The following is a 13,821-nucleotide window of genomic DNA, read 5'->3' on the forward strand; positions in this document are numbered from 1 at the left end:
GGTTTTCTTTTTCTTTTTCTCGCGACCTTTTTAGATTAAAACACATAGACAATTCAGCTTATTGGAGATTAATTTGCTGAAAATGAAGAATAGATGGGCTGAATTGCCCCCATTGGAAATTTTCTTCCGAAAAACTTATTTTTTTCCATTACATATAGTTGTAAGTTTTATTCTCAATTGTTGAACGATCTACACTTAAAAAGTACGAGAAGCCAAAAGGTCTTTGCTCTATATTTGGACTCCATCGTTTTGCCTTGTCGGCAGCCCATAACTTTATCAATTCAAAGACACCAGAGCAACTAAGCATTCAGAGGAGTAAATTAACATCTGTATTTACAAAAATGCACCAAAAACCCAACATCCCAAGCCGTGCTTACAGACTTGGAAGCTAAAGCATACATTACTGGTGCATTAAATTTACCACTCAGTGGTCTGTGACGCTTGTGCTTCTGCTATAACTGTTGTAAGATATGATGGATCAATCGAGTTGTAAAGTTTAAGCATTGGTTTTTTCAGTTCCACTCCCATTAACACTAAATCACACAAGAATGCGCAGCAATGACTACATTCTACAAAGAATCATTCCTAAACTTAAAATCACTGAGAAGTTTCAGGACATCTCAGGAAAGCCAAGCTGCACATTCCATTCACTCGCAATTATAGCTGCAATCCTTGTAATCGGTTGAAATATAGAAAATCTCCACTGCTTTAGCCAGCGACTTCATTGGAAGGCAGGTACAGTAGATTCCTCTTATCTGCAATATGAAGGTGTGCACAATCATCTCTTGTAGATATGAATTACGGATGATCAACAGTACACAAGTCATTGTATGATAAAGCAAGTCCAGATTAAAAAGCCATTCCGTAAAACATCTGGAAAAGCACAACATGGAAAATGCAGAGAGTTGTGGAACAGCCACTGAAAGTTAATTTTACTTGTGGTTCACCATTTGCATCTAAACTTAATTTTTCTAACTCAAAGCTTCATAAGCAAGATTAGATATTTTGACAGAGAGAGTTTTGGGCAAAGGCTTATATGTCAAACAAACAAGAAGAACAGCTTTCAAAGGGTATCTAGATCATGTGAATATTATAAGGAATTAGGACCACATGAAAACAATAAGACAACTATGTTACCCAGTATCTACAACTGTTTGATCAGTCCCTGCGAAACTTCCCTACTTTCAGTTAAAGTACAAAATTAAATGGTCCCTAAACTGACAAAAAGCTCCTCTGACACTTCTTTCAGTGGGAAGGAAGAAAATAAATGAGAAGCTGAGGAAAAAGAGAAAAGCCAAAACCTATTGTAAAAAACCACAGTATCCAACTATCCATTTACAGTGAAGTTAGGTGCATAAGAAACCCAATCCATAAAACCAGAGTTCTAAACATGTATCCTATGAAACATATACTATATATTGAACTGTGCTCATAATTTTTCACGCATGTTTAGAGGAACAAAGGAGAGTTTTCTTCAATGTCCAGGACTAGAACAAATAGTCCAAGACTAGAATAAAAAACCAAACCGTGAGCTATATATAACAAGACATTCTCTGCATAACAGGTATTCAGAACTAATAAGTTTGCCTGTAACAAAATTTCATATATCTTACAATCCGAAAACATGGCAAGCTCATTTCTTTTTTCTTCAGTTTAGAACATCAAGACAAATGCATCTATGAGTTTTCGACAGGCGTAAACAATAAGTGAGCATGAGAAAAAACAGCAAAAGCACACAACAGACCTGTAGTTAAAAAGAAAAAATATACACACAACAGTTCTTAGCACGTTCATCATCCTCAATTAATAAATGAAGATAAATTCGGCAATCAGGGCCCCGTAAATTGCATATATAGGGGGAAAATTCCTTAAATTATAAAATGCCAAAATGGTAAACATGGATCTAGGCCCTATTTGCTATTGTGGTTGGCCAAGCTACAGCACTAGTGTTTGGTAAACACTTGAAACTGTGATTTGGAAGCTAATTTGATTTTATCCTATACTTTTACGATGAAAAACCTATAATATCTTTTCCATTTTTGTCAAAATCGTTATTTGAAAATCATATTACCACACACTATCTACAACATTTTTTCCATGGAAACTATGGCCTTTAAGCCACCTCACCTCAATACCAGGTCCTTAGCAACTGTCACTCAAAAGGAGAAGACTATGTTCAGTCAATTATTTAAATATATAATTAAATCTCAGAACTAATGCAGACTGATTAGAAAAGAGGTATGCCAAAATTACCATAACATAACTTACTTTGATTTATCAGTTAAGGTTACTAAAGATCTGAGCACACCAGGACTGATCTTGTCAGCAAGGGCACCTTTCTCTGATATAAACAAGGATTTCTCCTTTACGTAGCTTTGCAATTTTTTGGCTTCAAAATCTAGTCGTGTTTGATCTGCCATGAAACAATAATAAGATACAAGGAACCCACCACGAAAGAATGTGTAGTTTAGCATCCTAAACAAAAGAACAACAAAATAATAGGACTCAACCAAGGGTTTCATGACCCATATCCCAACATGATACAACAGCTATGAGAAAATTCCCTGAGAAAATGCCTTTAAGAGTCCCCTAAAAAGAAACGTATTAGTTTGGATCAATTGAGTATAAACTGTCATTGGTGGCAATTCAATGTCATCAAAGGAATAAACTTTGTGCCTTAGTTATTACAAAATGAGTACCTGGTGATTTTTTGGAGAGAAGAAAGAATATCATATCATGGTAATAAATGTTTGAATAGGATTGACCTTAATACATAGAAAGTTAGATTAATCGACTCCACGATCATTTGCTTCTAAGTGTTTCAGTCATTATTTAGGATAATTACTAATCATGCCAATGAATTCCTCAAATTCTAATTAAGTCCTCCATGTCATGACATGTGTGGAAGCCTTCAAAATCAAAATGCTCAACAAACCATCAGTTAAATCTTATCCTATCTACCGAGAAATATGCTGAAGTGAAGAAAGTTCAATAAACAAACACGAATTCTTTTAGATAAACAAGCATTTCAAAGCATCAAGAACCTTATACGCTGTCGTTGAAAGTTGAAAAAATGCAGACAGTCACTGTTTATTCGTAAACCAAATAAATGTCTAAATAGCACAAACTTGGTTCATGTGCAGACTGATATTCGGCAATTAAGTATTCCCTAAATAACCAAGAAAAACCAGAATTCAACGGTTATTAAATCATCACATGAAATTCAAGTAATTTTCACTTCTCAGCCATATTTTCTTCTGTAAAGCAATTTTAAAAGCATAGTTCTATCAAATTGTATAGGTTGCAGAAGGGACCTGTCTCCAGAATGGTATGAGCAGCATGAAATGGGATCTTGGCAAAGACATCGGTTCCAGGAAACATCATCCAAGTGTGCTCATTTGAATCATGGTTGCCACAGGTTGTGCACACCTCCTTCACCAAAGGCCTTGTTCCAGGGCCTCCCGTATCCTTCATTATTGACTCAAAAGGAGAGGTTACACTAGTTTTTGTTGTCCGAGCCCTTTTCCTCAGTGCAGTAAGTGCTTCCCTATTCCCATTCCTCACTATGTCACTTTCAACCAACTGCATTTCCATCACCAAAGATCAATAATATCCATCAATGGCTTAAGGAAACCAAGGAAAAGAAAACCAATATTGTATTTTATGCTGTATGCTTTTACAATTACCAAGAAAACCTGAAACCTGAATAGATCAAATGCTTGTACTGCGCTCAAATATACATAACTTATTGTTTCTCTTAGCCTGAACATCAAAATATGAGCCTTCTGTGGCACTTTATTTCTAGATTCAAAAAATCTTACAGTTTCTTGTGGCTTCTAATTTCAACTTATTCTTGTCGCTTTCAAAAGAAGCCAAATGCATTAACTTCAGTTGTCAAAGAATATTGAGAATGTGATATACATTCTTCAACAACCAAATAGAACACAAATTCAAACAAACGTGTGAAAATGATGACGTTAAGAAACACAAACTGTTTGGGTTGAATCACCTGATGTCGAGCGAAGAGAAGATGCTCAGCTTCATTTTCAATCTCAATAAGGTTTTGCTGGAATTGTTTCATTGTCTCCTCCATTTTTCAATCCTGAATATACCATTCAAAACATATTTGTAATCAATAAAACCTGTAGCAGAAACTCTAATGCTACAGGGTATTGAGAAACTGTAGAAGCTGACTTATCTTCATCTACATATTATATGCATAACAAATCATGACTTTATTCAAATTGATTGCACCAAAAGCCAATCAGCATAAAAAAGTTAGCGAGTACAGAAAAAGGCATATAATAAATTATGCGACTAGGGTTTTCAACAGGAAGAGAAATTTTAAAACAGTTTCATCTAAGAACTATGGTAATTTTTATATTTCTCACATCTCACTGCACCACCACAATCATAAAACATTCTAACATTGGGAATGAACCAATAAGCCACACAATTCAAGATTTCAAATGGTGCGAGGTTATCTAATAATTCCAGTATCTCCTGTGTTTTGCTTTAATTCAACTACAAAAACACAAAAATTGAATTTTTCTCAAATAACAACTTTTTTTTCTCGATAGCTGGAAATACGGCCTACCCCTAAATCAGTTTTGTTTTACTAATGAAATATAACAACAGTTCCAGGACCTTCTTGTATCAAAATAATTGGAACGTTCAAAAGCTTTCTTTGCAATCTCTCTCATTTCTTCAGAACAAGCCATTATGTTAACAAATCTTCAGCTTGTATTGTTCATGCAGTGGAGAATGATTCACAAAATAAGTTTAAAATAGACCCCGATGAGGCCAAACAAACCAAAGCTCTCTCCAATAAGCAATCCCTCACTTCACTTTCATCTCACTTTAACGTATAATAATCACAAATAAAATTATTATAAACAAATTTATCTAGCTTCCACTCACCTCACAGCCTAATATAGACAAAACGGAGCTTAGGCGGTGCGGCGAAGCAGGCGGCGGCGCGACGAAGCAGAGGCACGGCGAAGGAGCGAAGCAGTGGCCGGCCGCGAGGTAAGTGAATGAATTGGCGACTACAATTCTACAAACTTACAATCTTGTCTTTCTGGGTTAGTTCTAGTTAGATTAGGAATGATGCATAAAATAAATCCAAAAATAAATAATACTCTTGTTATGAACTCTTTTATGAATTTATGTTACGTACCCTCGCACAATTTTATATTTACAAAATTGCCCAATGTTTTCGGTTTACAGTCTACAGACTCGGTTCTGAACTCCGGTTTTTGATAAAAACCGAACGGATTTCTGTGAGCTAAAAGGATTAAAAGACCGAATAGTATTGGATCTGCCGGCCTTATTAACCATAGGAAAAAGCTATTTACCCCGAACGTGACCCTAAATTTGTCAAAACGCTGCGTAGTACGTGTGTTTCATTTGTTTTTTTTTTTAATTGCCAACACGTGTGTTTAGTTTGTTTTTTCCATTTAATTGCCTCCAACTGTGCAGTACGTATTTCATTTATTTTTTTCCTTTTATATTGTTTTCGTTTAAACCAACAAATTTGTTTCCGTTTAATTGCTTTTTCCTTCCATTTAAATGCTGTTTCCTTCTCTATTGTTTCCGCCTAGTAATAGAATCAAAGATCATAATCAATCTTCAGTCTTGTTTCCACCTTCTTCTTCATTGATTGGGTTTTTCAGTTATTTGTAACAATTTTTTTTTTCATTAGCCATATTCTTTGATAGATTTGTACAAATTGGTTAGGGATTGATGATGGGATTTGGGGATATTATTATTCCTTGAATTTTTTACTCTGTGTTCCTGTGCATGGAACAATTTTGATGGATTGATTTCATTGTATTTGTATGTATGAGTTACATACATGATTAAGGAGAAGAATAATAGACTGCAGCTGTTCAATTTGGGACGATTTGAGTATTAGAAAGACCGTTTTCAATTTGGGGCGTTGTGTAATAGAGAAAAGGAAAGGAGATTTCAGTTCGTCAAAAGAAAGAAAAAGAAATAAGATTTGTGTGGTTCGTCAAAAAAGCAAGAAAATGAAAGGAGAAACGTGTGTATGTAACACAGAAAAACAAGAAAAAGGAAAGTGTTAAATGCACCGTTTTCAGTTTAATCAAAACGGTGCGTTTTACATTCGGGGCGTAAATTCGGGGTTAACTTTGGAGTAAATAGCAGCGCTGTTAATCATATATCGACTGAGTTTCCCCGAGTGATTTTGCAGTTACCTTCCCATTCATATTTCATAAGAAAACAACGAACCGAAAGTGTTCAAAAATCGAAATGGTGACAACTATCACAACACTCAAAGCTACACTCAAAGCTAATTTGTTTTTGTCGATCATTCGTAACTTCATTTGCAAGCCAAACACCGCAATGCAAAGTGATGCTTATTGTCAAATTAACTACAATTACAACGGAAAGAGACTCCCTGTTTATTTTAATTTTATTTTCAATAGATTTATTTAAAGTCAATATAATCCTTCAAGGAAGAGCAGTTTCGGGGTCAATTCAATTACAGCATAATGTTCACAGTCAATTGAGGCAGGAATAGGCCAAAGTTTTCTCCTCAGCAAGCTCTTCGGCTGTTGCATCCATTTTTGCCCTTGAAAACTCATCTACCTTGAGCCCTGCCATCTCAAAACAATTGTGCAGGAATTAGTAATCTAGTTAAAAAATAAGAGTGAATTAATGTGATATCGTGTAATTTAGAATCCTCATCTTGTCACGATCACTTGAAACACATTCACAGATCTATTATTTGTCATGAATCCTGAACTATGGTCTGTCATATAATCTTTAATAGCTACGAAATCTCCTCCGTTAAGTGCTTACATGTTAATCACAATAAACATACCTTTATATTCCTACGACTGCGGGAGATTCTATACTATACATGGCAATTTGATCAACGAACACAAAACTAGTACTTACCCTTCACAATGGACCATTCTCCTTTCTCACAAGTTACCGGAAAAGAGTAGATGAGGCCTTCTGGGATACCATAAGATCCATCAGAATACACTCCCATGGACACCCACGTTCCCTGAGAGAAAGGAAACAAATATTCAGTGGAAGAACTAAATGCTAGCTGCTTGAGAATTTAGATGCTGATGATGTTCCTTCTACCTTGGGAGTCCCAAGAACCCAGTCACGAATATGATCACAAGCAGAACTTGCAGCAGAAAGTGCACTTGATAGCTTCCTCGCTTTGATGATGGCCGCACCTCGCTGCTGCACGGTGGTAATGAACTCGGTATTCAACCTGTAATACCAACCGTAAAGATTACATATTGATTAGAAAAGAACTTAATTGGGTTAGATATAGCTAGGTAGACAGACAGTATAGCAGACAAAGATGTGAAAATCATTTCAATGCATAAAAAGAAAAATATTAAAGGAAGAGGCTGGAAATCTTTAGCCACCAATTATCATCGGCAACAGCTTCCCTGACAGGCTTCTCTCCCTTGCTGGTGGTTACGGTTGCGTGATTGACGTCAGGATACTGAGTGGAAGAATGATTTCCCCATATGATGACATTCTTCACGTCGCTAACGTGAACCTTGAGCCTTTCAGAGATTTGGCCCATCGCTCTGTTATGATCAAGCCGTGTCAGACATGTAATGTTCTTCGCAGGGATTGAAGGTGCAAATTCTTTCAAAATGAGTGCATTGGTGTTCGCTGGGTTGGCCACCACTAACACCTGCGTGATATAAGAAATGTTAACATAACAAATTATCGAGAATGATCTCCAAATATCAAAATAACGTATCATCCTAAAAGCATCAGAGCGAGTGCAACTACATTGCAGATTTTTCCTGTCTATGCTCCACGTAATTACTTTAATGGGGAATAAAATTTTGTTTCCAAAGGATTTTAATTATATTCACCTTGCAATTTGGAGCAGCATGCTTCTCCAAGGCAGAGGCTTGAGCCTTGTAAATTGAAACATTTTTAGACATGACATCCTTCCTTTCCATACCTTCCTTCCTTGGGAATCCACCAACCATGACAGCAATATTGACATCTTTACAAGCTTCAACAACATCCGTAGTAGCAACAATACCTATTTGAACCACAAATCAACAAGAAGCATCATAGATCTAAGAAACAAGCAAACTAATCTTTTTTTTTTTTTTTAATCTAGCTATATATATATATAATATATGTGCATTGGAGACAAATTAACCTTTAAGAAGAGGGAAGGCAGCATCTATCAATTCCATTTTCACCCCATTCAAGGCCTCGGCTGCTGGTTCAATATCAAGCATGTGTAGGATTACAGGTTGATCTGGGCCAAGCATGATCCCACGAGCAATCATCGGTACGAGAGCATAACCGATTTGCCCTGTTGATCAAATTAATTTTTCCAGTTGTTAGAATTTGACTTAAAATTCTGACAAATATATCAAAAACGAAATCTGGCATCAATTCTAGAATCCAGCCCACATTGATAGCCAATGGTGCATATTCAAACAGGAAATGAAAGATTAAAAAAAAATAATAAAATCTACAAATCCATTTTCTTCAGAGCTAGCTTGCCTGTAGCACCAGTAACCAAGACTCTACAGGGCTCCTTGGGTATATCTAGGAAACTCCACATGTGTCTAATGATCTTCCAAAACAACGCAACACAGAACAAAACAACCAGAATTTTCTGAAACAGTACGATGTAAAAATATTCCATTTCACAAAAAAATTTAAGACTTTACAGAAACAACTAATTCCTGTACCAAAATCAAGAAAGCAAAGTCCTATCTTTTACATGGACGTGCAAAGACAGTTATATATAATAACATTTCAACCTAAGAATATAAACAAACACCTCAACATGAAGCGAACCTGATACCAAAATGAAGACCACAAGAAATTACAAAAAATATATAAACATCTCCTCACTCCAAAGAAAAGCATGCATGCATGGATGGCGAGCTATCCTTTCACTACAAGAAAACCTGAGAGGCCGAAATAAATAAAATACATGTGTGAGATTATTGACACAAGTGAGTGTTTAAAAAGCGTACCAGCAGCGCCAGTGACAAGAACTCTGAGAGGGTTTTTGGCCATTCTAGCGAAGAATTGTTTGAGAGATCGAAAATATTTTTATGTCGATAAATAATAGAAGAATAAGGGTGGTTGTGATATATATAAATAAATAAGACGGAGAGAGAAGGGGAAAAGTGATTGAGAGAAAAGGAAACAGGATCGAAGAATTGGAGACAATCGAGGATGAAGATAAGGCCGGCTTTTGGATTATGATGATGATGATGAGGAGCAGGAGGAGAAGATTGAGATTTAAGAATGCGACTACTCCTTGTCTACGGCTACAAATATAGAGAAAATGTGTCAGCCAGAGCCTCAAAGCGAAATAGTTTGTTTTCATATGATCGCCATGCTCGCTCGTCACTCATCACGGACTGTTCGTGCTGCTGCCATTTGTCTCTTCTCCATTTTTTGTCATTTTATATTTTATTTCCCTTAAACCGAAAAACAATCGATACGCTACGTATTCATCAATTTCTTTGTTATTCGCGTAACTCACGGCCCGCTTATTTTGTCGTTTTAGGTCCCTAATAAATTGTTTTGATCTTGCGATGGTTTGTGTCCCGTATGATAATTCGAATTTTTTTTGTTAGCTTGCTTCTAACTTTTTCAGATTTTTTTTTTTGGTTTAAAAAAAATAATTGAAAAGAAACTCCTTTGCTATGTTGAGGCTGAAAATTATATATAATTTTCAAATTATTTTAATTAAGAAGGATAGTTGCAATTGAAGAATAATTTTGTTGGAAAGGATGCGCAAGTCTAGCGAGAACCAAGACACGAGTTAGTCGTCACCAAAATTTTTAATAACGTTAATTAATATAGGCCAAAAATACTGATAAAGAATTTTTTATTTTACTTATAAATTTTAAATCTTTGTTAAGATTATCAAATAACTTTTTTTTTTATTAAGTTCGTTCATAAATCACACATGGAATAGTGTGTGCGCGTGTGTGTAAATATATAAAAGAAAAGAAATTAAATCTTAAATTTTATTGGAAACAATTCAAACCGGAAGAAGAAGAACCGTCGGGCGGAACCCGGTTCGAAAGGCGGAACCCGGTTCGAAAAAGTGTAAAAAATAAGAGAGAAGGAACAGAGATGAAGGCCACACGGTTGGCAAAATAATTAATTTGAAGGATCAGGAAGACGAGAAGGAGGAGAGAATGCGAAGGCTGAAGATTTCAAACATAAGTCGATATTTTAACGACTTGCGAGCTCTCAGTCAACACCGGACCTCCTCTTCTCTTACTGACGATCTCTGCAATCAAGTTAGTTAGCTTATACATTTACGTACATCTACATATATATATATGTAAAAATTCATTTCCTTTTTCTTTTTTCTTTTTTTTTTCCGCGTCTTTATGGCTTGCAGGTTTTAGTTGAAGGCAAAGCTAATTCTCGTATGGCAATTCTCAATAGACCTTCTGCTCTCAACGCTCTCAACACTAATATGGTATCCTTTTAATTCTCTGTGCATCATTTGTGGATTATTTTCTCATATTTTTCTGAATTTCTGTTCTCTATTTGGTTCATAGAAAATTTTATTATCTACAACTTTTATTTATATATAAAAACCATTATCTGTTGTATATTCAGGGGGCTAAGTTGAATAAACTATTTAAAGCTTGGGAAAACGATCCTAATATTGGTTTTGTGAGTATGAAGGTAATTCTTCGGTGATAATTTGATTGATTAATTGCCACGAAATGAATTACAAATTTCTTTTGAATTTCTGAAGGGCAGTGGTAGGGCGTTTTGTGCCGGCGGTGATATTGTTTCTCTCTACCATTTTATGAATCAAGGTAAGCACCACCTTATCCTGTTACAAAGTCCTCATGTCTGATGGTTAATTTTTTTTTTTTTAATAGTTTCAGTTGTTTTCCTGGTGTTATTCTGCAAAATGTTCATATGTTTATACTAGACTTGCTTGGGTATATATTTTAAGTATGTTTGCTGCGGTTGATACATGAGTCTGGTGGTTTGCCTTTGCAGGGAAGCTTGAAGAGTGCAAGGACTTTTTCAGGACTCTTTATAGCTTCATCTACCTGCTTGGCACACATTTGAAGCCACATGTGAGTATTTATTATTTTTAAACTATTAATGTCATGATTCTGTTTGGCCAAGTGTTTACATTTGGCTCCCTCTTTCAATTACTTGTATGATTTCTGTTTCCACTTGAGCTCTTAACATTAATTTTCTTTTACATAAATTTCACTTGATGCTTTTAGATTTACTTCGATAATTTATGTCCACTTATGTAATCTATGGTGTGTATTAAAATCTTGAATGGTGTAATCAATAATCTCCATGTAGGTAGCTATTCTGAATGGTGTTACCATGGGCGGTGGGGCTGGAGTCTCCATACCAGGGACATTTCGGGTTGCCTGTGGTAAAACTGTATGTAAAAGGATACATGTGATCTTAGTGTTTACCTTTGATCTGCTATTTGAGTTTAGTTTCATCCTTGGCAATGTCAGTTCACTATTATCTTCATGTGTAGGTTTTTGCCACCCCAGAAACTCTAATTGGTTTTCACCCTGATGCTGGTGCATCCTTCTACCTCTCACATCTTCCTGGTCACTTAGGTATGTTTAAGACTTCATGTCATTTATTACTGGAAATTAATGCATTGAAAAAAGTTGTTCATGTTTGGTTTGATTTAAAGATATCATTAGAGTTTGTTATATATGTGATTTAGTTCTATAAGTTAAGGATAGTGACAATTTGTGATTACACATCCATGATGTCCTTGTATGAAGTACCTTAAATGTCTTTTCCCCTCTCCCTCTCTCTTCCTTTTTACATTTTTTCTATGAGTTGTATTCTTGCTTGCAGGTGAGTTCTTGGCTCTAACAGGAGCAAAACTCAATGGAGCAGAAATGATGGCTTGTGGGCTAGCTACCCACTATTCAGTCAGTGAAGTTAGTTCTATTCGACCCTTTTGTTTCTTTCAATTTACTTACCTTTCTGTCATGTTAACAGTATGTCAATTTACATTTTTCCTACAGAAACTTCCATTAATTGAAGAAGAACTTGGGAAATTGGTCACTGATGACCCTTCTGTCATTGAAGCTTGTTTAGAAAAATATTCCGACCTTGTCTATCCTGACAAGAATAGTGTAATTCACAGGTTTTTTTTTTTTTTTTCTTTTCCCTCTCACAGTATATCTATAAATCCTTTCACTGCAAGCACATTGGAATATCTGATTTTTATCATGTATCTAATTCTGCTTCTTTGCTGTATCATTTGGTCAGGATTGACATAGTTGATAAATGCTTCGGTCTTGACACAGTTGAAGAAATTATTGATTCCTTGGTATACATTCTTTTCACCTCTGGTCTATTTCTTCTTAGGTTAGACCCATAGAATGAGTTCTTCATACTGAGATGAGCTGTTTTCCCCTCATATTAGGATGATGTTGCACCAAGTTATGCCTACTAATGTAACATGACAAATGTTCTCAGGAAAGTGAGGCATCTTTAATAAATGATCCATGGTGTGGTTCCACTCTAAGATTGCTGAAAGAGGCCTCGCCATTAAGCTTGAAGGTTTCACTGAGATCAGTGAGTCTCCCGCACTCTTGTCACTTGTCTTTTCTCTCCCTGCCACCCTGTATTGAATGACTTGAAAAAGCCTTTCCGCTGTAACCTTACAAATTGTTATTTGGTGGTTCAGATAAGAGAAGGTAGATTTCAAACTTTTGATGAGTGCTTGGTTCGTGAGTACCGAATGTCACTACAGGGAGTATCTAGGCTAATATCAGGGGATTTTTATGAGGTATCAAATTTCCAGATTTTGAACAAGCATGTGTGATCTTTTTCACAATACTGTTTCTGTGATTCATTGCCAGGGGGTTCGGGCACGAATGGTGGACAGGGACATTGCACCAAAGGTACCATTTCACCTTAGCTTACCTAAGGGGGAGGGGTTGTGCCTTCTGCCAAGATGAATCTAGACAGTTAAATTTTTTAAAGATTGTGATACATGTCATATTAATAATATGTCGACTGATGAATCATGATACACTAATATTTCATAAGTGTATTACTAATGGTGTAATATATGTTTTCATGGTTCTATATTATGCAGTGGAGTCCACCAAGTTTGGAACAAGTGTCAGAAGACATGGTGGATCATTACTTTTCCCCACTTAGTGAATCAGAGCTGGATCTAGAGCTGCCCACAAAACTGCGAGAAGCATTTAACTAATGTTTTCTTAGCACATCATTGTTTCTTTTGGTTGGCTAAATGCTTTCAAAAGCTGAAAGTGGTTGGATGCTGCTAATGAATTGGCAGCTAAATTATTGAAAGATAGGTTTGTTTGGACGATGAACAGCTAAGAATTTATAAGATGATCAATCTTTTCCAATGGCGCCAAAGGGAATTATAAAGGTTTCATGACTCGAAATAAACGTGATTGGGACTGGAGTCTCAGCGGCTGGGCCAAAACATTTCGGTTGGCTACACTGGCCTCTACGTATGCTTTTCCTGCTTAGAGGTCTATTCGTGACCAAACAGAGTCGAGACTAATGCATTGTACCGTGTTTTTCATTGCACGTTTCTAGTGTTCTCTCTTCTGTCATTCTCAAGTTTCTTGTCAAGTCTTAAATGTAACACCATAACTTCATGCAACTAAAAACTTGCTGTGCCGGTGATACCTACCATACAATGTAAAAATATACAGGACATACTCTCTTATACGCACACACACGTGTCCCCCTAAAAAACAATTATTGCCTTTTCCAATAGTTTTTTTGACCACTAGAAGGATCAATCTTAAGTTT

The 13,821-nt window shown here is 36.0% G+C and overlaps 3 protein-coding genes across 6 annotated transcripts; 1 reads left to right on the forward strand and 2 right to left on the reverse strand.

The window, feature by feature from the left end:
- Positions 1 to 306: 306 nt before the first annotated feature.
- Positions 307 to 5,117, reverse strand: LOC18046575. The gene is made up of 5 exons (XM_006445287.2): positions 4,921 to 5,117; positions 4,010 to 4,102; positions 3,315 to 3,582; positions 2,269 to 2,413; positions 307 to 755 (listed from the first exon to the last, which is right to left on the reverse strand). The coding sequence occupies exons 2-5, from the start codon at positions 4,091 to 4,093 to the stop codon at positions 752 to 754; spliced, it is 501 nt and encodes a 166-aa protein (XP_006445350.1). The 5' UTR covers positions 4,094 to 4,102; positions 4,921 to 5,117; the 3' UTR covers positions 307 to 751.
- Positions 5,118 to 6,315: 1,198 nt separating this feature from the next.
- Positions 6,316 to 9,339, reverse strand: LOC18046576 (malate dehydrogenase, cytoplasmic). Of its 2 annotated transcripts, none has more exons than XM_006445290.2 (7): positions 9,018 to 9,339; positions 8,183 to 8,341; positions 7,884 to 8,059; positions 7,419 to 7,696; positions 7,123 to 7,258; positions 6,928 to 7,039; positions 6,316 to 6,623 (listed from the first exon to the last, which is right to left on the reverse strand). In XM_006445290.2, the coding sequence occupies exons 1-7, from the start codon at positions 9,058 to 9,060 to the stop codon at positions 6,529 to 6,531; spliced, it is 999 nt and encodes a 332-aa protein (XP_006445353.1). In that variant the 5' UTR covers positions 9,061 to 9,339; the 3' UTR covers positions 6,316 to 6,528. The 2 variants fall into 2 exon arrangements, with proteins under 2 accessions (XP_006445353.1, XP_024044409.1); XM_024188641.1 differs by lacking the exon at positions 9,018 to 9,339 and adding an exon at positions 8,536 to 8,738.
- Positions 9,340 to 10,151: 812 nt separating this feature from the next.
- Positions 10,152 to 13,739, forward strand: LOC18046577 (3-hydroxyisobutyryl-CoA hydrolase-like protein 1, mitochondrial). 3 transcript variants are annotated; one of them, XM_024187795.1, is made up of 14 exons: positions 10,152 to 10,304; positions 10,409 to 10,489; positions 10,633 to 10,701; positions 10,775 to 10,838; positions 11,029 to 11,108; positions 11,350 to 11,433; positions 11,537 to 11,621; positions 11,872 to 11,957; positions 12,045 to 12,166; positions 12,292 to 12,352; positions 12,502 to 12,600; positions 12,713 to 12,814; positions 12,888 to 12,929; positions 13,127 to 13,739. In XM_024187795.1, exons 1-14 carry the CDS (start codon positions 10,200 to 10,202, stop codon positions 13,244 to 13,246), a joined length of 1,200 nt encoding a protein of 399 aa, XP_024043563.1. In that variant the 5' UTR covers positions 10,152 to 10,199; the 3' UTR covers positions 13,247 to 13,739. The 3 variants fall into 3 exon arrangements, with proteins under 3 accessions (XP_024043563.1, XP_024043565.1, XP_024043566.1); XM_024187797.1 differs by having other exon boundaries at positions 11,872 to 11,948; XM_024187798.1 differs by having other exon boundaries at positions 12,713 to 12,722; positions 13,127 to 13,593.
- Positions 13,740 to 13,821: the final 82 nt, after the last annotated feature.

The sequence above is a fragment of the Citrus clementina genome, unplaced genomic scaffold (assembly GCF_000493195.1).
Source record: "Citrus clementina cultivar Clemenules unplaced genomic scaffold, Citrus_clementina_v1.0 scaffold_3, whole genome shotgun sequence".
In the NCBI taxonomy this organism is placed as follows: Eukaryota; Viridiplantae; Streptophyta; class Magnoliopsida; order Sapindales; family Rutaceae; genus Citrus; species Citrus x clementina.